Source organism: Symphalangus syndactylus, chromosome 18, assembly GCF_028878055.3.
Source record: "Symphalangus syndactylus isolate Jambi chromosome 18, NHGRI_mSymSyn1-v2.1_pri, whole genome shotgun sequence".
Lineage (NCBI taxonomy): Eukaryota > Metazoa > Chordata > Mammalia > Primates > Hylobatidae > Symphalangus > Symphalangus syndactylus.
Window position 1 is genome coordinate 55,653,853 of NC_072440.2, and position 25,716 is coordinate 55,679,568.

Sequence of the window (25,716 nt, forward strand, 5' to 3'; positions counted from 1 at the left end):
AGGCATGAGGTGAGGGGCCTGGAGGTGGCACCCACCCTGGCCTCCATGGGCGCCTCACCCCACTCACCTTCCACTGCCATGCGTTCCCGGAGCTCCTGCTGCAGTCGGCTCTGCCGGTCTTCCAGCTCCAGCTCCCGTGCACTGAGGAGGCAGGGCAGGAGGGAGACAAGCCACAGTGATTGGGGACCACCCCTCACCCCCAAATCCGGAAGGACCTCCATGCCTGCTGTGACAAGCATGGCGCCGACGCCCCTACCCAAGGCCACTCACAAGATCATCAGCTCCGACTCGTAGCGCACCATGGCGTTCTTCTCCTGCACTAGCTTGAACCACTCCTGCATCAGCTTCGGGTCGTCCTTCTTGCCCATGCCTGCCGAGAGAACGCTTGTGTCGGGTGCAGGGAGTGCCGCGCCCACCCTGGCCCGCAGGAATCACACGGGGCAAATGTGCAAAGAGGGCCGAGCAAGATGCTGCCGGAACTTCCACTCCCAAGCCAGGCCCAAGGTTTGCCTGCAGCCATGGGGCCCTGGCGTCCCCCTTCCTGGGGCCTGCGCTTTCCCGTGTCCTGCCATCCCTGTTCACCCCGTCGGTGACCTCACCAGCGGGGACCTTGCCCTCCCCGGGGCTGGTTTCTACCCCTCCTGCTCTGTGTGCTCTCTTAGGATGACTTACATTGCTTTCCCTCCTTTTTCCCACTCAATGTTTATTTGGCACTTGCTACGTACTAGGTCTCCTCGGAGGAAACCCGTCTCCTAAACGAGGCAAATGTGAATTTGTAAACTGCACCCTGTCCTCAGGTCATGCTCATTTAACTCAGCTCTTTCTTGGGCTACTGCCCCTCTCCAGGGGCCACCAGAATAGATGCCTTGTCTTTTGTTTACCTCCTGACCAGGGAGAGAAGACACCACCCCTTAACCTGTGGCCTATCAAGCTTCCGGATGCTCTCCCGCCGGATCCCGCATGGTCGATGCAGGGCATCTCAGGATGGCTGTAGGGTTTCTCATCAAGAAAGAGCAGAGAAACACTAGCAGCCCCTGGGGATGGAAGGAGGTGGCCACGCCCTGCCCTGGTCCACTCCAACAGAATGCCTGTGGCTGGTGGCTGCCTGCTAGCTCAGGCTGCCTGAACCAACAGGTGCCGATACCAAACCTCCCCCAGGGATGGCCTGACCGCTGGGCTTCACTGTGGCGGGAGGACAGAAGGAAGAAGTCTCCAAGGGACCAAGCCACCCAAGGAGAGAAGAAGGTCCTTTTCCTTGGAGCACAGAAGTTCATGGCAAAAGTGTGGTCCTGCCTAAAATACATGCTGTGTCAGTGGCTCTTCAATATTTTTGGATTACAAACCACTTTGAGAATCTCATAAAAGCTAGGGACTCCCTTCCTAGAAAAATGCTTACGTGTGCAGAGCAAACCATTTGATGCAGAGTTCCAAGCTGCTCCTGGGCTTCCTGCGGTCCATCCATGGGCCTCAGGTTAAGGGGCACTGGATGGGGACATCTTTCAGAGGCCCTTGCACTCTCTGCATCGCTTGGCAGGGGGCCTTCTAGGCCAGTTAAGACAAGCCCAGGAGTGTGAGGAACACAGCCTCGGAAGGGCCAGCCACAGCCCGAGTCCTCCCTCACTGCTAGCTGCCTTTCTCCACCTGCCTTTCTGGCACACGGTACACAGACACATCTCTTATCTGCAGTGGTGTCTGCTAGACAGTTAGTCTCTACCCAGTGGCCTAAGCCAGTTAGTCTCTACCCAGCGGCCACACCAAGGAGGCAGAAATGCACCATGTTCAACAAGCAGGGGTTAGTGTCTGTACTGTGCCCTAGTGCACATGCAGTTCTGCTCCCAAGGGGGTTCCTGCCCCTGAGCCTCCTCTGAAGGACGGAAGCCCCCCGGCCTGTCCAGCCTGTGACTGTGGAGTGCGTGCCTGAGGGTCAGGGGACCAGCGCTCTCCTCACCCAATCCAATAGGCTTGGGTCTTGGCTTTTAAGCCAGCCCCCACTCAGTTCCATGCATTGCTTTCGGCGCGTCTCTGCACAATGTGCCCACATGGCTGTGGTGGAGGGGCCCGAGGCATGCAAGCTGTCCAGTGCGCCCGGCCACGGCGGCACCAGGGAGTCTCTCCCGCTGCCCACCTCCCCGCGAAGATACAGAAAATGCCACCGGAGACGTGCGGACAGCGCTCACTAGCTACGGAGAGCTCGCCCACGGCCGCCGGGCAGGGGCTGTGGTGTGTGGGCGAGAGTCGGGTGAGCGCTGTGGACGGCAGTTAAGAGTTAGCAGGGTTAGTCATGGCCACACCCCCCACATGCCTTTCAACGACAATCTTATCACCACAACAGACTTCAGATCAGACAAACTTAAAAAACACACACTCGGCAAGACACGAGGTAGAGAGGTTTGCTTTCAGTGGTTGTTTGGAAAGGGGCCCGAGGGCACTTGTGTAGATCAGTCTTTGTAAGGACAGTATTCCTTGACTCTCCCATCCAAATCGGTGCACGCAGGCGGGAGGCTCCTCACCTGCATCCCTGCCCCTCTATCTGATGGATCTGAGACTTAAAGGCCCCAGCCACCAAGGGCCAGCCAATGCTGCAGCCCTGAAGGACCCAGACCTGGAGGCTCTCTGGCTTCACTCTGCACCCTGGTCCTCCCCATAGACAGTCAAGGGGATACTGTACCTTTAGAAACTGCCACAGACTCATGACATTTTGTAACAGGACTATTGAGGGTCAGAGAGAAAGAAAGAGAGAGAGAGGGAGGTAGGTGGGTTCTGGCTCTGTGTTTGACTAGTGTTGCTACACCCCCTCCAAGGCAGTGGGGATGGGGTTGGCGAGGTTACGTTACCTTCCTGGACACAGCAAGGGCAGAAGGAGAGAGGTCTACGTCGTGGAGTCCCGCCACTGGGCTCAACTTCAAAAGGGACCAAGCAAGGAAGAGGAGGAGACGGAGAAAGACAAAAAAGGAAGAGGAGGAGAGGAGCAGGAATTTGGAAGTGGAGAGGGACAGGGAGAAGGTGGAATAAAAACAAGCAGAGGACAAAAAGCATAAAAAGTGAGAAAGGAACAACAGGAGGAAAAGAAAATAATACAAGAAATGGAGAAGCAGAAACAAGGGAAACAAAGTCTACAAATGAATTAAGTCCTTTTTTCAGCATGGAACTGAACAAGAGCAGACCCAGCTCCGGGCAGCATCACAGAGGGGGCGTGGGGCCAGAGCCGCAGTGTGGATTCCTCCAAGAGGGATGACGTGTTCCCTACACGATGATGGCAGCACTCGGGCCACAGGGCCCTCCTGCCTCTACTCCTTATCAGGAGGGCGGTGGCATCTGGGTTGTCATAACAGGGGCCTTTGGGGCCTTGGGCCCCCTCCTCAAAGCCCCTGGATAGGTCTGCCTGGCTCTGAGACAGACTGCATTCAGTAAGTGGCCAACATGGCTTCCAGGCTTGCAGGTGACAACCTGGGGTCGCCTCCCAGACCCACGTGGAATCCTCTAAGATGTCACCACAGGTATGTGCCTGAGGCACAGCTGGCCTTGACAAGTGCAGGGCAAGGAGGGGCCTCTGAGTCTGTGGGGGCAGCACCCCATCCTGTGATGGGCCTCCAGGACGCTCACACCTGTGCTGCTTCAAATTCTGAGCCAGGACAATTTTGGGGAAATGTACAAACACAGAGGTGACTTCCACCCATCCGTGTCACTGTCCCCTCTCTCCCCGAGGAACGGGGAGAGCCAACCACCCCTTTTTCCTTCTGGCCCTTCTATGGCTGTGCAGGGACCCCACGCTGCAGCTGGGGGCTGTTACACTCTGGATTGTGAAACCAAAGGGGTGAGCTGACAGGACACGCCAAAACTGACAGGAACGATGCTGGGAGGAGTGCTGACGGGGCATCGAGAGACAGTGTGCAGAGAGACAATTCTAGATCTGGGGTCTGATGGCTACTCAAGGACGAGGGAGAGGAGTTTGGCAAGGGACCATCACAGAACCACAGAGCACACACAGGGACAACAGAGCCCAGGAAGACACGGGGCCTCGGCCCGCGGGGAGGGCAGTGTGTGGTTTACAGAGAGAACAGGGTTGAAGAAATGGCCTTGTTTTACTCAACAGAAGGCCAACAAGACAAACGGCTGGCTGAGAGGCCGCTCAGCGGTGCAGCTGCATGAATACAGGTGTTTTCTGTCTTTGAACCCTTCCAGTGTGGTGCATAGTACCTTGGGCACACTGAATCTGCTATTGGGTACAACTTCAAAACCAAAGCCAGGGACAGTGTGCATGCGTGTGAAATGCTGACTGTACCCACTGTGCTAAGCACACACGGCACAGCCGGCCGAATGCGTGGGTACGAGGGAGGATTTCTTTCCTCAACAATACACTCTGCCTTACAGCCGACCTATGGTCAACCTCGGCTTCAAAGTGTAGTCTGTGTTGAGGCTTGGAACACCTGGATGAATCCCATCAAATATGTCAGTGAACAGTCCCTGCCACCTCCTGGGACTGGTGTCACAGGTGAATAGGCCACGTTGTGGAGCGGAACAGTGCCCATGTGATACACAACCAAAACATATCCAAAAGGAAGAGGCAGGCGCCTGCATGGGTAATAATTACAACACGTGCTTCTGCTTTCTGGACAACACAAAATACAGCTTTCAGCTGTTTTTATGTAGGCCACATCCTCATACGCCCTTCCCAATACAGAGAACAATATAACAGAATACTGGGAACAGAAATTAGGAAATGAAATTAGAAAAAGGGAGCATCAGGTAAAGCAAGCATTTAAAGAAACCAATAAGGCTTTCTCCTAGCAAGAGGCGGAAGCGCGTGTGAGCGACCGGCGAGTCCGCGCTGCACTGCGGGGCCACTACCTTCGGACTTCCCTGTACGCTCCACCACTTCCACAACGAGCGAGACTACTTTTATAAAATCAGAAAAAATGCCCAATCAATACAATTTTCAAAAGAAGAAGTGGAAGGGAAAAACCGATCAAACACGGGGAGTCCCACCCGGCTGGAACCTGACTGAGCATGCGTGGGGTGGGGGTGGGGGGCTTATAGTAAATGCTTTGCCTTTTAGGGGGATATAAGAAATAGAAGATTTGGTTCACTGGTTCTAAGAACAAAGATGCTGTCAAGCTTTTGGCAAATGGAAGTTTTTTGGTTTTTCTCAATGTCAGGGTAACGAGTTTCCATCTGTTGCTAACAGGTGCTATAATTTACCACTTCTCAAAGCACTCCTGTGTGCCCTGGGCGCCGGCCCCTCCTCCTGAGCTCCCAAGCAGTGAGCGGGTCCTGGTCAGAGGACCCCTCCTCCCTGGAGCACTCTGCTGCGTCCCCAACACTCGGGGGCACATCTGCTCCATCTTTCCCTCTGAAGCAGCACTTCCTTTGGACGTGTGACCCAGGGGTGGCTCTTTAGTGCCACTTGCTTGACACCTGGCGGGCAGGCAGTGCCTGTCACCAGATTTCAAAAAGCAACAGTACACCACCAGGGAGTGAGGCCTGTCCAGAGCAGTGCGTGAGATGGGCATGGACGGCACTCTCCAGCTTCAGAGCGCCCTCGCGTGCACCACCCACGTGATCCTCACACCGGCCAGGTGTGGCTGCCAGGATGGGCAAATTCAAATGAGGGTTCTGAGGCTCAAAGGAGTTAAGTGTGGCAGAGCCTGCAAAAGAAGCCAAATCTTCTTGCCCACTCTGAACTCAGAGCTTGCCCTCTTCAACACAGGCTCTAGGCAAATCTAACAAATGCTGGCATCTCAGGCAGCTCAAGGAAGAGCAGTCCCACAGAGCCTGATCAGAATGCCACACCTGGAAGGGAGGCCCGATGTCCCTTCCTGCCTCGTCTTCTGAAGAGGCCCTGAGAGGGTAAGTAGAGTTTGTTTTGTCTGTGCCTGGGAGACAGTGAAGGCAGGACCTGAATCCAGGCTTGGCCTTCCTAAGTTGGGGTACCCCCTACACTACCACCTGGCCCTTAGCACACCTGAGCACCTCACTCCAGGCCCTGCCTCTCATGGGCCCAGGACCCAGTGTGGGGTAGAACGGCGGACAGGGTGGGGGAAAGAGTGGCCAGCTGTAGGGCAGGTCCCCTTCTCTGTACTTGGCCTTCTATATTCCCACCTTCTCTCCAACCAAGACTCTTCACCTTGGCACACTGCATCAAGAAGACACCCGGGCAGCTGGAAAAACAAGCAGACGAGCCCACACACTGAACCTAGATGGCCATCTGGAAGGCAGGCAGGGCCTACCTTAGTCCTTCCGGTACTCAAAATCCAAGAGCCATAGCCCTGAGACCGGGGGCAGAGGCTTGAGTACCCAGCTCACAAGGATTAGTGAGGGTACGGTCAGAAAGCTCGGAGGTACGGGGGCTCACACCTGTGATCCCAGCACGTCGGGAGGCCAGGGTGAGAGGACTGCTGAGCCCAGGAGTTCGAGGCCAGCCTGGGCAATGCAGCGAGACCCCGTCTCTACAACCATTAGCTGGGTGTAGTGGCGTGAGTATCTATAGTCCCAGCTACTCAGGAGGCTACGGTGGGAGGGCTGCTTGAGCTCGGGAGGTCAAGGCTGCAGAGAGCCGTGACTGCACCACTGCACTCCAGCCTGGGTGAGTGAGACCCTATCTCTAAAAAATAAATAAATAAGTAATAATAGCCCAGAGGGGCCAAGACAAAGGCCCAACTCTGTTCATAGCCCGACAACCACCAGTGACAATCTGTGTGGTGGTGGGTGCTGGCTTGATGCTCTGCATTTCCGACTCCATCATTCAATTCTGCCTGGTTATATTTAACCCACTGGCTTCTACATTGATGCTGATATCAAAAACAGCAATGTCATAGATGAATCATGGCTTGTGGTAAGGACAATGTGGGAGACTAATAATTTATACCAGAAATGTTTACCGAGCACCCCAAATGCAACAGCCACCATTGCTAACCACATGGCAGCCAGAGCAGAGGAAGCAGAGGTGAGCACAGCCACAGTGGGCAGGCAAGTCAGTGGGCCGTTCTCCAAGGCTGCTGAACAACTGGCCCCAGGGACCTGCCCCATCTCAGTATCCATCTCTGCCCACTAGACAGGCTCCCAGCTACCCCTGGTTGGACAAAGGCATCATCCCCACAGAGCTGGGGAGGTCCCTAAAGCAGTGTCCAGCAGACCAAAAGAGGGCCAACGAGGGAGACTTCTAGAGCCCAGAGGCCCCACCCTGGAATGTTGCATTTCCCCAGGGAAGATGGGGTAGGTCCTGGAGTGTCACCAGACTAGTACCACACACAGAGATGTAATGAGGAAAATGGGCTTTTTATGAGCTGAGCCACCATTTACAACTGTATTTCCACGTGAAAATACAGAATTCCAAAGAATCAGCTTGCAAGCGTTTTAGAACACCAGCCTTTCAAGAGGTGGTGGCTGGCCCCACACCCTCCCTTCTGATACGCTGTTGTGTGTTTCACGCACAGAAACTCTGTAGAGCCCCAAGGTTAACGTCTTCCCCTTTCAGCCGCACTTTTGGAACATCCTGCATAGAGAGAGATCATTTTTGGTTTTCAGTTCCCTTTGGTCTCTGAGGATCACACTCCAAGGCGTCGGGGACAGGAAAGAGGCTTGCTTATTTCTCAGGCATATTTCGAGGCTCCACTTTCCCGCCTCTCTGGGCAGCCATGTGCAGCCCTTAGCTTACCAGGGTGGACTCTCTGGACTCTCTTTTCTCACACTTGTTTTGGCGATAATGCCACTATATTTACTGCTAAATATAGTACCACTATAAATAATAACATAAATATTATAATGATAAATAGTGTTGGAGCAATGCCTTTTTTTTTTTTTTTTTTTGAGATGGAGTCTCACTCTGTGGCCCAGGCTGGAGTGCAGTGGCTTGATCTTGGCTCACTGCAAGCTCCGCCTCCCGGGTTCATGCCATTCTCCTGCCTCAGCCTCCCGAGTAGCTGGGACTACAGGCGCCTGCCACCACGCCCGGCTAATTTTTTGTATTTTTAGTAGAGATGGGGTTTCACCATGTTAGCCAGGATGGTCTCGATCTCCTGACCTTGTGATCCACCCGCCTCGGCCTCCCAAAGTGCTGGGATTACAGGAGTGAGCCACTGCGCCCAGCCAGAGCAACGCCTTTTTATCGAACTCCTGTCACAGACACCAAAGAGCTTTTGTCACCTTTTCCTGGGAAACACCAGGGGCATTACCTGTCATGGCTATGCCCAACTGACTGGATTAAACTTTCAGAAAGCAGTCACGTGTGGTGGCTCACACCTGTAATCCCAGCATTTGGGATGCCAAGACAGGTGGATCACTTGAGGTCTGGAGTTCAAGACCAGGCTGGCCAACATGGTGAAACCCCGTCTCTACTAAAAACACAAAATTAGCTGGGTGTAGTGGCGCACGCCTGTAGTCCCAGCTACTCAGGAGGCTGAGACAGGAGAATTGCTTGAACCCGGGAGGTGGGGGTTGCAGTGAGTGGAGATGGCGCCACTGGGTGGGTTCCAGCCTGGATGACAGAGCCAGACCCTGTCTCAAAAACTTTCACAAAGTGCTCAGGGCTGGAATTCCTTGGCAGTTCAGGTTTACGGAGTGGGGCCACTGTAGATTTTCCGCTCTGCCTTGCTCAGGTTATGCAGCCTGGGAAGTGTGAGGGAAGACTGACCAAATGTGTTGCTGACTAAGAAGGCACTCGGCTATTCTGAGTCCCCAACCCAGGAAGCCTATTTGGTGGGCACCACCAATGCCATGCTCCTGGCCTGGCGCAGCCTTGGCACTGCAAGGCTGAGGTCCAGTCTAAAACCTCGGGCGATGACAAACACCATGGCCCTGACAGGGGTCCCAGCTGGCTGGTGTGCAATACTGCAGACATGCAAGCAGCTGTCATGACAGGGTGAGGCTGGTCCGGCAGGCCCAGTCTAGCATACACACAGTAGGGCTGGGAGACACCTGGTGCTACACAGACTTAGTGCAGAGATAAAGCTCCAGGTTGGGAGGAAAAGTGAACGCAAGAAACCAAACAAATACATGTAAGAATTACAATCTAAAACACACACACACATATGCGCACGTTGGGAAACCTCGCTCTAAAACACACACACACACACACACGCGCGTTGGGAAACCTCGCAGATTCCAAAGTTCCTAAGCAAAGCAGAACCGAGCTGACGGTGGACTGGTCAGGCAAACCAAGAATCTATCAACATGAAACCCAGAGAAGCAGAGAGAACAGGAAGACAGCTGCTCAGAAGGGCAGAGGCTGGCGTCCCTGCACCTCCATCTCACAACAGCAAGAGGCCACCCTCCAGTCCTTCATGTTACATTTCTAAACCTTTCGTGTTCTTTAAATTTCCTTTGAGACATATAAATCAAGAGATGAGGTCCCTGAAAACTAGAAATTATGTGTGTGTATTTTCAATCAGTTTTAGAAGAAATGTGGTTTTCTTCTAGATTTCCAGTCATCTGTCTGTTCTAGTGCAATAAAGCAGGCTGGGCTGAGCCTGTTCCCGGTCCCAGGGAAGAGAGAAGGGGAGTGGCCACCTGGGGACCCTTCCTCTCTGGCCCAAGGGTTGAGTCTTTTTAATGATTTCTTTGGAAACCACAAAGTCCAGCTATGTGAGGAAGGGAAATCTTCATTCTTTATGCTCTGTGGCTGAAAAAAGAGACTTTCAGAGCCTTTAGGTAGTTCACTGAGAGCCACTGAAAGAGCCTGGAGCGTGACACACAGAGCACAGGGCAGGGGTAGGAGTCGGCCCCTCTGGGCAGGAGGTGGCATTCCCAACGCTCCGAGGGCTACTTGGAGCTTTGCTCTGCCCATGGGAGAAATGAGACAGGTGCTATGGCACAGAAATGGGGCTTCGGGGGTACAGGCACAGAGGGGCAACCAGGTTTTACATGAGGCTCCAGATCTCAAAAGGGTGATTTTCCCTCCAATTAACGAATATTACCAAGTGCTCCAAGAATGTAACAACAGCAGAAACAGAAAAGAAACCTAATTCTGGTATTGCCGTCATCCTCATGGGCGTGGCGAGAGCAGGGCCTGAAGTCCACAAGAGACTCCCCGCAGAGGGGAATGTCCCCTTCAAGCAGCAGCCCCTACGTGGTGAGCAGAACCCGAGAAGTCTTGAATTTACGCAGCCTAACGGTCTGGGAAAGGGGAAGTGATGAGCTGATGAGCCCACATGGCTTCAAAGGGTTATGAGTGTCAGTGGTGGGGCACTATGTGATTCACAAGGCACCCTGAGTTTCCTTTTTCTATTTATTTCATTTCCCCCTGGAACTTGTTGGAATTCTAAATCCAAAAAGCTAGTAGCTGGAGTCTGGGAACCCAGAGGAGAAAGCAGCTCACTACCTCTTCTCACTCGAGCAAGGGGGGTAAAGAAAGCAGGAGATGTGGGCCTGGCACAGTGGCTCACGCCTGTAATCCCAGCACTTTGGGAGGCCAAGACGGGCGGATCACCTGAGGTCAGGAGTTGGAGAACAGCCTGGCCAACATGGTGAAACCTCGTCTCTACTAAAAATACAAAAATTAGCCGGGTGGGGTGGTAGGCGCCCGTAATCCCAGCTACTCGGGAGGCTGAGGCAGGAGAATCGCTTGAACCCGGGAGGCGGAGCTTGCGGTGAGCTGAGATCGCGCCACTGCACTCCAGCCTGGGCGACAGAGCGAGACTCCGTCTCAAAAAAACAATCAACAACAACAAAAAACAAAAAACAAAGAAAGCAGGGGATGCGATGGGTGTGTTAATGGCATCTTGAACTGGGAGGGAAGGGTGGATACAGTCCTAAAGAAATGCGTTCTGACAGCCCCTTCCAGGAGATTCTGAATGTCAACGATTTCTATTTTTTTTTTTTTAGAGAGACAGGGTTTTGCTTTGTTGCCCAGACTGGAGTGCAGTGGTGCGATCACAGCTCACTGCAGCCTCAAACTCCTGGGCTCATGTGATCCGCCCACCTTAGCCTCCCTAGTAGCTGGAACTACAGGCATGTGACACCATGCCCAGCTAATTTTTAAAATTTCTTTATAGAGACGGGGTTTCACCAACTTGCCCAGGCTAGTTTCAAACTCCTGGGCTCAAATGATACACCTGCCTTGGCCTCCCAAATTGCTGGGATAACAGGTGTGAAGTTTTTCACACAGTGGAATTCGCTTAGCATGGACATGAACACTCGCAAGGTGGTGTTAGGAGGAGGCAAGAGGCATTAGATGGGAAAAGGGTCTGTTAATTGGAATGTAAGCACCGGCCCTTCTGCAGCACCAGTGGCCGTTGAGTGTGGAGGTCCCTGAACACACCAGAAGCCCTGGGACACCGAGGGAGTTTCCGAGGGGGTGGGTCCGTGGGAGTGCGGGATTGGAGAACACAGGAAGCACAGACAGCAACAGTCTCTCTTCCCAGGGAGGTGAGAGCCCCGCCTTGGATGTGGCACTGTCTGATAGGTGGGATCACAGAACTATGACATTGGTTTTTAAATGAATGGGCCAAGAAGTGACCCTCTTAAAGGAATGGGGTCAGGGTAAAACATGAGACAATTATCTTTGCCATTCTTCTGTTTGAAGACCACCTCTAGGCATGGAGCCTCCACGGGGAGATGAAGTGGGTAGACTGCCAGATCAAGGACACAGGGACAGGGAGGAGGAGCCAGAGTCCCCAGGATTCCCCTCGACAGAATGGCAGCTGCCCAGGAGAAAAGCTGCCCAAAGCTTAGAAATGAGACACGGGGGTCAGCCATTCCTCTGAACTAATACAAATGGCAAGATGCCAAACATACTGCAACCTCTAAGCTAGTGGTTCTCCTGCTCTAGAGGGCATCAGAACCCACTGGAAGGTCTGTTACAGCAGATAACCAGGGCTCACCCCGGAGTTTCTGATTCTGCAGGTCTGGGGCAGGGCCTGAGGCTGTGCCTTCCTAACAGGCTCCTAGGTGATGGTGCTGCTGGTCCAGGGACCACACTTTTGAGAACCATGGCCTTGAGCTTTTCCTGTCTTCACTGAAAAGAAGTACAAAGTGAGCCCCAGGACAGAGCAAGGAGGGAGGGGCATTGTTATGGGCACCCGTCAACCTGGCTTTGAGTTTGGTGACTCTGGGCAGAAATCACTACAGAGAAGCCTTTCCCTCGCACTCAGCTCTTCTGGAGAAATGAGAGCACACCCCGGTGAAAACGGTAGGCCTGAGATCTTGGCATGTTTGCTTCTTTGCGTAAGTGTGGCAGGCAGTGAGCTCCCTAGCAGATATGATGCCTACAAACAGTGAGGGATGAGATTCAGGGCAAAAGCCGTGTTGGAGTGTGTGTATTTAGGGGACCAGGATGCAGATGCAAGGCTGGTGGAGTCGGGTGGGCAAAGTTTTATTATAAAAAATTAAAACAACCCCAGGCAGCAAAAGCAAGCTCAGATCTTCCTCTGGAGCACATGTGGGCAGTGGGGAGATCAGCACGCTGCTCTGTTTTGAGCTGGAAAAGGGTCTGTGCTTTTGCCATTTGGTTATTGGGTTGATTTCTCCTTGTTTTTGTGAGCAGGGACTGGGAAGCGTGGGTGGAGAAAGGGTGTCAGCAGGGTTAGTGTCAGCACAGGCGCTGCCATACATACCACCCAGATGCAAGTCGATGAGGTCACTGTAATAAGACTCTCCCCAATAGTCTACAACAAGGAATTGGTGAAGAGAGAGTTATTCCATCAGGTAACCCTCCTGTCCCCCCATACCCAATCAATGATATGATATGGAGCAGTCAATGATATGGAGCGTAAGAAACAGACACAGCGAGGCGGCAGAGGAACGGCTGGAAAGCATGCGTGCCTAAGTGCATCACATACCGCATGTCCACACATGCCGTATCTGCATACTGCGTGGCTGTGGGAGGAGGGCAGTAACTAAAACCCACTGTGGGGAGTCAACAGTCACTATCAACATGATCCCGCGTACGCCAGGGATCAGCCAGGACAGAGGCTTTGGCTTTGCCGGGAACTCCTGCCCCTGGGACTGAACCTTCTCTAACTAAGAGTTAACAGAGCGGGGCTGCCTGCCTGTCAGTTGCCGATACTGGAAGCCCCAGGCCGAGGGGCTGGAGGCAGGAGGCAAGCGTCCTACAGAAGCTCTGAAATCCTTAGGTTTCACGCAGTCAGTGCTCTCCCAGAATTCCCACGACCCCACTGCGGACTCTATCAAATGCCTTGCAGACCCACTTTTGCCAAATGGGTTTGAGAGGAAGGGGATCCTGTTTCGAGGCTTAGGCCTCCAAATTCAGTTGGCCTTCTTAAAAACAGGAAACGAGCAGAGATTATGCAGAGTTCTTCCCCCAGGCACTTGGCCGAAGGCTCCTGGAGGTCTGCCGGCCCAGGGCACTCCTAGCCTGGTAGTTCCACAGCTGTCTGGCCAAGAGCGCTATGTAATTTCCACGCCTGAGATGCAGACAGGGCGCTGCTGAGAGGCTGGGCTTGAGCGGGCAGTCCTCATCTCCCCAGAATCATAAAGACACACAGAGCACAGCACTCGGCCGCCATGGTGTTGCCCTCTCTCCAAACCCGCATTCTGAATGCAGATCCTCACAGCCTCCGGTCCCACCTGAGGGCTTCCCCTTGAGAGTGACACAGCAGACAGTAGTAGAATGCGGTCCTGCCCCAGCTTTTCAACACACGCTCAAGGCTGAGCCAGTGGTTTTGTAACAAAAAGGCTTCCCAGGTGCCCCAGGACTGGAAATTACCTAAGTCGTGGCCTGGCCCTAGGATCAAAGGTGCTGAAGCTAATCCTTGCAGCCTGGCCATACATTGTCATACCTTAGACAAACGGAGAACGGGATGGCAGGTCCATGCCAGGGCCCTTCTCTGGAAAGGCAGCTTGGCTAACAAAGTCTGACGCCCTCAGACGGTGATGGAAGCTGGAGACCACCAAGTGAGATGATGGCAGGTTCCAGCCAGTTTACTACAGTCCCCAGGGAAGGGCGGACTGCCATGATGAGAAGACTCCAGATTATTATCATGCCCAGCTGCCACTGCCTTCTTCAGGGCTCAGCCAGGCGCCACAAGACTAAGGAGAGGAACGGGACGCAGAAGCAGGAGAGAAAGCAGCAGCAGCACGCACACCTGGGCTTCAGAGATGGCATCGGCCAAGGAGGGGCAGGGCCACGGGGAACTGCGACGGGAGACCAGCCTTGGAAGGGATGTAGTCACATAAGAGAAGGAACATATTTGGAAATTCTTATATTCTTATGGTAGGAACCATAATTCCTGAAAATTCCGGAGAGTTCCTCAAATGCATCACAACGAAATATCCCAACAGAGCTACTAGGGCCCATCTTGAAAAACAGAACAGAAACATCTTTGGATAGATATATCTGCTGAAGACTCATCTAAAGGAAGGAGTTTGCACTAGGACAGTGGTTTTCAAGCTTCTGTGGAACCCTAAGGTTCTTCCAAAGGCATTCCAAGGGGTCTCTCAAATACCTGATGTACAACTACTTGTAGCTCTTTTAAGAGCCCTTATTAAAATAAGACACACCACCTTTAAATGTTTTTAAGACAGAGTTTCACTCTTATTGCCCAGGTTGGACTGCAATGGCGTGATCTCGGCTCCCTGCAACCTCCGCCTCCCAGGATCAAGCGATTCTCCTGCCTCAGCCTCCCGAGTAGCTGGGATTACAGGCATGTACCACCACGCCAGGCTAATTTTTTGTATTTTTAGTAGAGACGGGGTTTCTCCATGTTGGTCAGGCTGGTCTCAAACTCCCGGCCTCAGGTGATCCGCCCACCTCGGCCTCCCAAAGTATTGGGATTACAGGCGTGAGTCACCGTGCCCAGCCCAAATGTTTTATATGTCAACTTTTTACACACTGGAGACCATCAACCCAATAATTTGTGCTGCCAGGTGAGCTTGATTTTGTGGGGCCCTCAGGATCAAGTTTCCGCCTCTCTCTGTGTGTAAGTGGCTGAAATCCCTGAAATGTGTTAGTGAAGAGGACATTTTATTCATTTATTTATTTAAATTCTGGCCTGAGGCATAGTGCTCACCTGCCACCGTTCAGGGTCTGTCCAGGAGAGCTACAGCTCAGTGACAGCATGCACGCCTGTCGGCGAGTCCCTTTACGTAGGTGGGTAACACATTTTGCTGCGGTATTACAGCATAGCTGGGTTTTTGTTTACTTTGTTTGGGAGCCTCTTATTTGAGACTTGTTTGTCATGAGGAACAGGAACTGCTGTTAGATTTGCTATGATCCAACCGTGAAAAAAAAAAAAAAAGCTCTTGCCTCATTTTAAACTTCTAGTGTCTACATCATTTAAACTGCAGATATCCTGAGATTTCCAAGTAAGCTGTTAAAAAAACCAAAAACCAACCAAACAAAAAAACCCTGTTGTCACTTATAGCAACTACAGTTCTTGTGTGTACTGGCTGGATACTGGGGCTCGGTCATGTCCACGACTCTCTGCTATAACCTGTATTTTCAAATCTGTGTTAATTATTAACATTTTAGAGTAATTCTTTTTGATTTTAAACTTGAACTTATAATCTTGTAAAAAGGGTTCTGCTGCTAAAAAAACAAGTTTGAAAACCACTGACTTAGATGGCATTCGGGTTGTATATGTTTGAGGAAATGTGATTATCTAACGACTGGAAGAAATAATTCTGGCAAAATCCTACGCCAATCTTCTATGGTATATTATTTTCCGGCCCTTTGGCAGAAGCTTGAATAACAGGGCCTGTGACAGGGGCATCGAAGCATTGTTTTACACTCAGACTTCACGGAGGCCACGGGCGCTCAAGTGCTTTACGGAAATCACCAACCTTGATGGCACCACCACCTCAACCTCGTGAGTAAGGAGGGCAGGGCGCTGTCTTCTTCCTGAAGGGCTTAAACCACGAAATGTGGTTATTGTGTCTGTGTGTTGAGATCTATCCACTGCTTTCCATCTTGGCGGAAGTGATTTGTGGAGAAGGGCAAGAAGGAATGAAGATGAGCCTAGGCTCTCTCCTGGTATCTTCTGCAAGAAGAGAAACGGCACAAGGGCAGGGCCCCATATGCCCGGACGCAGTCGGGCACAGGTGGGCTGGGGCCAACTCCATCTGGGCTCAGGCTTAACTGAGGAGGCCAAATCAGAGCGCGCAGAGCAGGGCAGGGGGGCAGGGGCACCGCAGGTTCGCTGGGAAACCTTGGACCTTCTTAGGTGAACCCACATCTCCTTGCTGTGCTTGTCTCACAGTAACACATCCCAGTCGTCTCAGCCTATTGGATGCTAAGTGCTTCAAGTTTTTGCATGTCCTTTGGTAGCCTGGACTTCATGCATTAACAGCATCAGGTGAGCCCAAACCAAGAACATCCACATCCTCACCTTTCTCCCCATCCCATCTCTTTGCCTGAAGGTCATCACTGAGTAGACTGATAAGCTGCAATTTCCAGGCCTTAAAGGGCCTGGGAAAGGAGACCTACTTCCATTCTGGACTCCCTCACTCCCCACCACACAAACTTCAGTCCTACAGGCCATAGGAATTCATCTTGACACCAGGCACTTCCCATGAGCCCATGGGTCAGTCTTTGAGCAAGATCAGATGGCAGCAGCTGGCCCTGCTCCTGGCCGCCTCCTCCCAGTTCTTCCATTTCACAGACAGCCTGCCTGTCGGCAGAGGCACCCTGCTCCCCTCTGCCACACTAGAGTGAGGAAGTAAGAGGACACTCCTTTTCTTCATCCCCAGCTCACAATTTGAACGCTGAACCTGCAGGCTATAAAGAGATGGAAGTTTCCCCATCCAGAGACTAGACGAAGATTTGTGGATGTTTGAGAAGGCAGAGTGGCCACTGCACCCCCGGGGCTGGTCCTGCAGCTTCAAGGTCCTGAACCAACAGGACTTCCTGGGCCGTGGGGCCAGAGACGCCTCAGGCACTCCCTTGCATTCTCTGTGCCCAACTATGCTGAGCGCGGCCGCTCAGCTTCCCTGGGTGGAATGGCAGGAATGAGCGCACCACACTCTCCAGGGCTTCCTTGCCAGGAGCAGCAGTCACGAGCACAGGGCCCTGCCAGCCACTCCCCGGTGTCTGCTCCACGTCGGCTAGTCACATGCCCCGAGCCTCTCCAGCCCTGCCCTAAGTGACCAGCGTTCAGCGGACACAGGGCCTGGGTGCCCTCTGGAAATCTGTGTGTGCTAAGGGTGGCCACATACTCCCCTGCCAGTGGTGTTGAGGGCTCTGTGGGCAGGAGGGTCCCAGGGAACTAACAACAGGAGGGGGTCTGTGGGATGCAGGCTGGGGACCTGCTCAGTGCAGTTCTGTGATGGTTCCTTGCGGTTCAATCTCCCTCACTCCCAGTTATTCCCTCCTAGAGTAAATGGCGGGGTGGGAAGGAGGGGAAGAGCCAGCGCTCGCCATCAGCATGCCGGGGACGGAGTTTTGCTCTATGGGAAACGGCAGCCCAGAGGGGCTGCGGAGCAGGATGGGCCTGGGGCTGTCTCAGACGGGTATTTTCTTTTGCTTAACAGGAAGCCCCAAATCTCAGGGATGAAGGGCCCCAGAAAATCCTGCTGGAAAATGAGCTGAATTCCAGGTGAGGTGAAGCAAAACTAGCCTACCACGGTGGGAGGGAGGGAGGGCTTCCTCCAGGAGCAGAGCTTAGGAGGGAGCCTGGCAGTACCTGCTTCGCCCCGGAGCGCCTTCTCCACAGCCACGCCCCTTTCCTCCAGCCGCCGCTGCCTCTCCTCCACCTGCTGCAGCTGCCGCTGGATGATCTATGACAGAGAGCAAAGCCTGAGCACCTGGCTCTCCAGCCCCGCTTCAGGAGGACACACAACTCCACACCCACGTGAGGGGAAACAAAGGAGTTGCCGCTCTGGAAAGGGCTCTAGTCTGTGGGCGGTGGGCTCAGGGTGTGGTGTGGAGACCACCTGCACCCGAACCACCTAGCTTGTGTAGACGCTAGGCTCCGGGCCTTGCTAGTCAGCATCAAAGTGTGTGGATGTGACTCAAGTAGTGACCACCCTCCTAGGAGTGTTGCAGAGACAGGAAGTGGATGTAAACTGTGGCAGGAGGGGCCTGAGTACCAGAACCTCGGACTGTTCTCAGGGCAAGACTGCTAGAGTGCTGGAGGGGGTTCCTGAAGAGTGCGGTGGAAATCCCATCTTTACGATAAAAATTTAAAAGAGAAGGCCAGGGGTGCGGTGGCTCATCCTTGTAATCCCAACACTTTGGGAGGCCGAGGTGGGCAGATCACAAGGTCAAGAGATCGGGACCATCCTGGCTAACATGGTGAAACCCCATCTCTACTAAAAATACAAAAATTAGCTGGGTGTGGTGGCACAGGCCTGTAATCCCAGCTACTCGGGAGGCTGAGGCAGGAGAATTGCTTGAACCAGGGAGGCAGAGGTTGCAGTGAGCTCAGTGCCACTGCGCGTCCAGCCTGGCCACGGAGTGAGACTCTGTCTCAAAAAAAAAAAAAAAAAAAGAAATCTACAATGGTCTTCTAGATTCAGGGTCTGTGCAGCCTGAAGACAAGCTGGAGAATGGGAGGAGAGCTCTGACCTCTGACCTCTTCCCACAAAAATCCCAGGCCTATCAGAGGCTGAGGGGCCACAAATGGACTCCTGGTGACAGTCCTCACAATTGAATGAGGTGACTTACAATGATTATTCTACAACAAAGGATTCGGGAAACTCAATGCAGGGCTCTTCCCCCTTTTCTTTTTTTTAATGAGATGGAGGTGGAGGTGGCTCACGCTTGTAATCCCAGCACTTTGGGAGGCCGAGGCGGGCGGATCACGAGGTCAGGAGATCGAGACCACGGTGAAACCCCGTCTCTACTAAAAATACAAAAAAAAAAAAATTAGCCGGGCGTGGTGGCGGGCGCCTGTAGTCCCAGCTACTCGGAGAGGCTGAGGCAGAAGAATGGCGTGAACCCAGGAGGCGGGGCTTGCAGTGAGCCGAGACTGCGCCACTGCACTCCAGCCTGGGCAACAGAGCAAAACTCCGTCTCAAAAAAAAAAAAAAAAAAAAAGAGAGATGGAGGCTCGCCCTCTCGCCCAGGCTGGAGTGCAATGGTGCAATCTAGGCTCACTGAAATCTTCACCTCCCGGGTTCCAGTGATTCTCGTGCCTCAGCCTCCCAAGTAGCTGGGATTACAGGGGCCCGCCAGCATGCCTGGCTAATTTATTTTTTTTTGAGACACAGTCTCTCTGTGTCGCCTAGGCTGGAGTGCAGTGGCACAATCTTGGCTCACTGCAAGCTCCATCTGCTGGGTTCATGCCATTCTCCTGCCTCAGCCTCCCAAGTAGCTGGGACTACAGGCGCCTGCCACCATGCCTAACTTTTTGTATTTTTAGTAGAGACGGGGTTTCACCGTGTTAGCCAGGATGGTCTCGATCTCCTGACCTTGTGATCCGCCCGCCTTGGCCTCCCAAAGTGCTGGGATTATAGGCATGAGCCACCGCACCTGGCTAATTTTTGTTTTTTTAGTAGAGACGGGGTTTTGCCATGTTGGCCAGGCTGGTCTCGAACTCCTGACCTCAAGTGATCTGCCTGCCTCAGCCTCCCAAAGTGCTGGGATTACAGGCATTGAGCCACTGCGCCCAGCCTGCTCTTCTCTTTTGACTGACAGCTCCACCAAGGCAGGGCCTCTGTGGCTGCACAAGCCAAAGGTGACCTGGATGGCAGGGAGGCCCGTGTACCTCTGCTCTGCTCTGCACTGTGCTTGTGTGGCAGGGAGCAGCTGGGTGGATAGGGAGATGCTGCCCAACCCTCCCACGCATGTGCCCTGGTCCCATCCTCCATGGTTTTACCTGGGCTCGATGCAGCCGCTTAAGCTCCTCCTGCTTGGCCTGTCTCCGAGCTGCCTTTTGCACACGCCGGGTCAGCTTGGCATTCAGTTCCTCCTCTGTGTAGGTTCTTGGCTGGAGAGAACAAGAGAAATTTCCTCAGTCAGGTGCACGGAGGCCTGGGACAGGGGTGGGCAGCAGCCAGCAGGGGCCTGGAGAGGTCTGTCCCCCATGTCGGAGCTGGTACTCGGGCAGACAGGACAAGCTGTCCTCTGTACAGTGCTAGCAGGACGGGGGTGCTGATAGGCAGAAGGCATGAGGTCTGCAGAGTCCCCAGCCTGCAGCAGCCCTCAGTGCCACGGGCACACCTAAGATCCACAGAGTGAGACATTTCCCCACCTCTGCACAGGGACAGGAGGCTGAGTGGGGACCGACTGTTAGGCAGTTAAAACAATAAAGGGACACACACTCCATTATCACTGAGATCACCTGCTTCCCAAATAAGGATGTCTGGTCTTTTTAAAACTTTGTGGGAGTAAAAACATTGGTAGGCTGTTTCACCAATCCTCCTGCTTCTAGGAGGCTTACAGGGGAAGCAAAGAGAGAAATCAGGATCGTTTTATTTTCCTGTTTGGTATCAAAGGCCACTTTCTTCAGAAGAGCAGTATCCATGAGAGTCTTCCAAGAAATGACACCCAAGTAGAGAGAACAGGGATGTTTCTCTTTTAAGTCAAGTAGAGTCTGAAGAAGGAATTGTGGAGGTGAACCTGGACCAACTCTGGGGTCTGCAGAGGCAGCCGCTGGCCGCTGGGAAGAAGAGAGGTTGTGGCCTGGCCAGGGCTGTTGCACCTAGCGCCATCGAGAACAGAGGGGGCAATGGCCCAATCCAGTGCAAGTCCACGGACTGGACAGCCACAGCCCCCTGCCTACGTGGGTGCCAAGAGCTCAAGGGAGCATCAGATGCTTTGAACAAACCGTGGGCAACCAGAGGGGCAAAGGTTAGGGATTTGCCTTTATTCATAAGACCCTCTTTATTGCCTCTAAGAAAATGAAACAAGGAGACAATATGAAAGATTTTTTTTTGAGAGAGGGTCTCATTGTCACCCAGGCTGGGGTGCAATGATGCGATCATGGCTCACTGCAGCTTCAAACTCTTGGACTCAAGTGATCCTCCTGCCTCAGCCTCCCGAGTAGTCAGGACTATAGGCGTGTGCCACCTCTCCTGGACAATTAAAACAATTTTTTTTTGTAAAGACGGGATCTCGTTATATTGCCCAAGCTGGCCTTAAACTCCTGGGCTTAAGTGATTCTCCCACTTCAGCCTCCCAAAATGCTGGGATTACAGGTGTGAGCCACCATACCTGGCCAACAAGAAAACTTTCACAGACTTCAAAGAAGACAAACATGACTTGGGGTCTATACTCATAACCTTCACTCGAAGAGCTCAAATGACAGAGGGTCCCCTCAACAGGCAGTCCCTAAGGGTCATCAGTGGTGTTTCAGTGCTGCACCTTGCTGATCAGAGCTGAGGGCTGCTGAACTGCCCCTCTCTGGGGTGCCCAGCCCCACAGTGGCAGCTCTGTCCCAACCCGAGGAACCTGGAGCAAAATGACCACATGCACTCCAGCCGGTGAGGAGCAGGTGTCTCATCCTTCCCGCTCATGACGTGGCTAACGGAAGTACTGCTGCCAGTGTGTGCCACAGCCCCATGCACGCACAAACACAGTTAGTGAGGATGTGGCTGGAGGGCCAGGGCCGGCGCCGGGTGGTTAATCACAGACATGCATGCAACGGTGACCAGCTGACGGGAATGAGACACTACCTTTGATGCACATGATCTCCTGAATGCCAAGGCGTGTGGTACATAAATCGACTTTTAAGCGGATGGCATCAGAAAACAAAACAGAATAGTAATAATAATAATGATTAACAAATTAAAAATTAAGAACACAGAAATATGGAGCAAAATAAGTTAGAAGTTGAAAACAAACACACAAGACTTAAAACACGAGATTATTTTTCACAAAGTCACACAGTACTGCCTAGGTAGGAATCTGGGTGTGAAGATCCTAGTGGCGGCGTCTGAGTGGACCCGGTTTTGAATACGGCCGGGGTTCACTCTTTTACTGGGAAGAAACAGCTTGTTCCTCGCCACCCCCAAAACTCGCCTCATCTCAGTGTCCCTTGTGTAAAGTTAAAGCCATTAAAATATGTGATTCTAGATGCTTTTCTCCTTGAGTGACCATGTGCTTGTGGAAATTCAACCTACTTCTTCCTGCTGAATGCTCCGGGGGAGTGGAAGTGGGGGGCGGGAGGAAAGGGGGTCCTGCTCTCAGAGACAGACAGACGTAGCAAAACTAGGAAGGAAACCGACCATCTCTCCCGAAAGGCCCTCCGCTGGCAGTGTTCCTGTGTGCCACCCAGCTGCCATTTCTTGATTGTGCCCGGTAAAGGGAATTGAACTAGCATCAGTAACTGCTGTTCACCAAAAGCACGTCAGACAGCAGCAGGAGCCTCTTCTCATTCCATCACACCTTGCGCAGAGCCGCTCTGAGGGTCACGGTGAGTCACATCTGCTCTTGTGGTCTCACCAGCCATATTAAACGGCTGAAAGGCACTAAGGAAACCAGGGTGTGTGGTGGCACACAAGACAGGGAAGTCCTGAGAGTTAAAGACCAGCTGCAACCCCAGCTGCGCTCCCTGCTGCTCTGTCCATCCCATCTGTGGGGTGGCCTTGTGCGGAGCTGTGCTTCCCAAGCCTGTAGGCGAGGGAAGAATTAAATTTGCCTCCTTTGACTTTGAGCACCTGTGTCCCGCCTGCCTCAGGTGGACCCACCTCTCCCACAGATCAGAGCAAGAGAATGTTGTTATGAGAACAGGCCGGTTCAGAAAAAGAGAGACAGATGATTTCCTGAAGCGGCTTGCAAAAAGCCCACAGGAACTATGGACCACACCCTAAGGAACAGCACTAACATCTTTACCTATGGCTGATGTCAACAGTAATGGGGGGCAGTGGGCTGCCTTCCCACAATCTACCCGTTTTCCGGGCTGGGAGGGGCAAAGTCACCACCCGTCCCTGTGTGCCTGAGGTGGTGGCCAGCCACAGGAGCTGACGTTCTGCTGTGAATCTGGATGCGGGGTGGCAGGGTGCCCAGGCCACACCCTGGTGGGCCGCAGGGCTCAAGAGGCAGCTGTGTTGCTTGTATTTAAAGTCAAATGGGAGCAATTAGAAAAGAGGTAAACGCAAGTTCCCTCTTGTAGGTCGGGCTACAGGTGACTTTTTAAAAGTCTGAATTATCCTAAATTTTCTATAATAAACATTTTAAATAAAAAATAAGTATTTTGACTGGTTTAAAAGTTTCTAACAAAACAAAACCCAGGCTCTTGTTTCACAGATGCTGTGAGGCGGGAAGAGGCGTCTGTGCTGCTGGAGTGGCTCCGGGATCCTGGTCTGGCAGAAGTGGCTTCCTCCTTCCGAGGCAGGTCAAACCCCATCCTCACTTCAGAGCCCCTGTTCCCCACACTTATTTTGAAAGACTTAAGCCCACAGGAAAGTTGAAAGAGGAAGACAATGAACATCCAGATGCCTCTCACCCGTGTCTGCCAAAAGTTACCATTTTGCCACATGCTTCATCTATATGTCATCTTTTATATGACCTTTTGTAATGAATCATTGGTAGACACCACGATGCTCCGTCCCTAAACATTTTAGGATGGACTTCCTAAGAACTCAGACGTTTTCCTATATAACTTTCCTACATAAAAGTACATCAACAGTGCCTTTATCACTTGCAAGGAACTTAACAATTTGATAATATTACACATTTATACTATCATCCAGTCCTCAGCTGAATTTCTTTAATTGTTCCCAAAATGTCCTTTATGGCTGTTTTTGTTTGGTTTGTTTTCCTCTTTAGCATCCGTGTCTTGAAAAGGCACAGCACCCAGCTCTCGCTCAAGCTGACTCCACACCATGCGGAAGTCAGGTCGGCTGCCTGTGGCTCGGCTGTCTCCCATGTCATCTGTCTCCTAGGTTGGCCGTCCCCTAGGTCATCCATCCCCTAGCTCGACCGTCTCCTCGGTCCTCAGCTGTCCTCTAGGTCGGCTATCCGCTAGCCTGTCTGTCCCCCAGGCTTGGCTTTGGCTTTAGTATTCCGTATGTGACCTCTAGCAAATGGCTTTGCCTCTGTGGGTGCCCCTGGAGCGTGAGGCCTTAGAGGCCACCCTCTGGCTCTAGGGTTCTATGGTGTCCATGGCTTGTTCCTGGGGTCCTGTTCCTGTTCCTCCCTTGCTCCTCGTATCTGCTGGGCCCTGGGGAGGCTCACCAAGTACCAGCCTTGGCACAGCCAACCCAGGCAGTAGGTGCTTCACAGATGGAGAAGCAGTGGGCACACTGCCCCCCACAGCAACGTGAGGGAGGTGGGTGGCCAAGCTGACACAATAGGTTGAATGTCCACACTGTCACCACTGAGGCAGTGACCTTGGGACCACATTCTCCATTCTTTGCTGATCCCCTAAAGCAGCACCCGTCACCAGTATTGGGATGTGTTTAGGGACCCACATAGAAACCCAGGGGAATTCTCAGCTCAGCCCCAGTGCAACTGGGAAAGCTTGACAGGGAGCCTTGACGAAGGCACACTCTCCTGGTCCCTGAGAAGGTGCAGATCCCAACCCTAACTCAGTTGCTGGCCTGGTTGGGGCACAAGGAAGCCTGGCTCTGTAGAGGGTGGAGCAGGAGGAGAGGCCTGGCTCTCTAGAGTCTTCTAGGAGAGGGGCCAAAGAGCTGGAAAGGCCAAGGGAAACGAATGCACCACGGAGGGGATGAGAAATAAAGCATCCGGTTTGCTGAGTTATTTAAAGAGGAACTGGGTCAGGCTGCAGGAGCCATCTTCACCGAATGGGCACATGACGGGCTCAGGCGCACCGTGGCCCACCCTGACTGGGCTATTGGATGGCAGGAGAGGGCAGACTCAAGTCCAAGCCCCAGAAGCCTTGCAATGAAGGCATGCTACATTCTGGAGAAGCTTTTCACGCAAAAGGGAGGCAGGAAGCAGGAGACAGCCGGGCTGCCCCCAGCCAGGAGGAGGAGCACAAGCCCCAGGGCTGGACAGTGGAGGTGGGGTGACGTGATGCTCCGCAGAGCTCCGCCCACCCTGTATGCTGACAGGTGCCTGTTAGAGTGTGCTGATTCCTCTCCCTCCCCCTTCACTGGATCCACCCAAAGTCGTGGGCTCTGGAAAGTGAGGGGCTGAGTCAGACCTAGCAGCCCTGCAGGTCAGTTCCTGGACCAGTCCTTTAAGATGACAAACCCTCCCTAACTATCAAACCCACCAAACGGGCAGGACCAGGCACAATGCTCAGTGTCTGAGGTCCCAGCTCCTGCCAGCAGCCCTGGACTGTGCAGTGTTCTCCAGGCCCTGGGGCTGGCAGGCTGCTCCCTGCGGGATCACCTATGAAGAAGCAGACAATGCCAGGCTGCCTCCTCCAGGGAAGGGGAGCGTGACGCAGCAATGGCTCCAGTCTTCTCTTCTTGACAAGAAATCAGAGCCCTTGCTGTGGATGCCAATGGCCCCAGCTCCCATGTAGAAAGCCCAGCATGACCGCCTCAGTGCATAGGGCTGGGTCAGCAGTCAGCTGGCTATGCGCCACTAGCTGTCCATCCCTGGCTTCAGGTTTGCTTTCCCTCTCCTCTACCCTACCAAAGCCCAATAGTAAACAGACAGGGCCCCAGGCCCTGTGAAGCCCCCCTGCCTGACTACCCACCTCTCGCCGGGACTTCTGTGAGGACTTCTCAAGGACATCATCGCTGGAGAGGTCTGAGTCCTCGGAGAAGCTCAGCTGGCGCCGGAGCTGTAGCTCTGTGGAGAGAGGGAGGCCACGTGAGGATGACGCCAGACAGCAGGCGCGGCTCTCTCCCGCTTCTACGCTCCCATGTATAGCCGAGGAGGCCGGGTGGGGGGCTGGATTCATTTTAGTTTAAGGGAGCCATCCCCCATCCTGGGGAGCCGGGAGCTGGGACACCAACCTTTGC

At 53.1% G+C, this 25,716-nt stretch overlaps 1 protein-coding gene and 1 long non-coding RNA gene across 16 annotated transcripts in view; one reads left to right on the forward strand and one right to left on the reverse strand.

The window, feature by feature from the left end:
* MICAL3 (microtubule associated monooxygenase, calponin and LIM domain containing 3) overlaps window positions 1-25,716 on the reverse strand; it is a 237,686-nt gene that overhangs the window by 3,277 nt on the left and 208,693 nt on the right. For 8 of the 15 annotated variants that reach the window (XM_055253677.2, XM_055253676.2, XM_055253683.2 and 5 more), the window contains 6 exons: window positions 25,449-25,543; window positions 19,710-19,820; window positions 17,574-17,667; window positions 2,835-2,900; window positions 271-370; window positions 68-141 (listed from right to left, as the gene is read on the reverse strand). In XM_055253677.2, the coding sequence (XP_055109652.1) occupies window positions 68-141; window positions 271-370; window positions 2,835-2,900; window positions 17,574-17,667; window positions 19,710-19,820; window positions 25,449-25,543 (540 nt within the window). Of the gene's footprint in view, window positions 1-67; window positions 142-270; window positions 371-2,834; window positions 2,901-10,797; window positions 12,600-17,573; window positions 17,668-19,709; window positions 19,821-25,448; window positions 25,544-25,716 lie in introns of those variants that run through there. The other 7 variants (XM_055253686.2, XM_055253681.2, XM_063623276.1 and 4 more) reach the window with 3 other exon arrangements.
* On the forward strand, window positions 5,724-25,455 carry LOC129468311 (uncharacterized). Its single transcript, XR_010117105.1, has 3 exons — window positions 5,724-5,847; window positions 14,500-17,486; window positions 23,081-25,455. It is a non-coding gene; the product is annotated as an uncharacterized lncRNA (long non-coding RNA).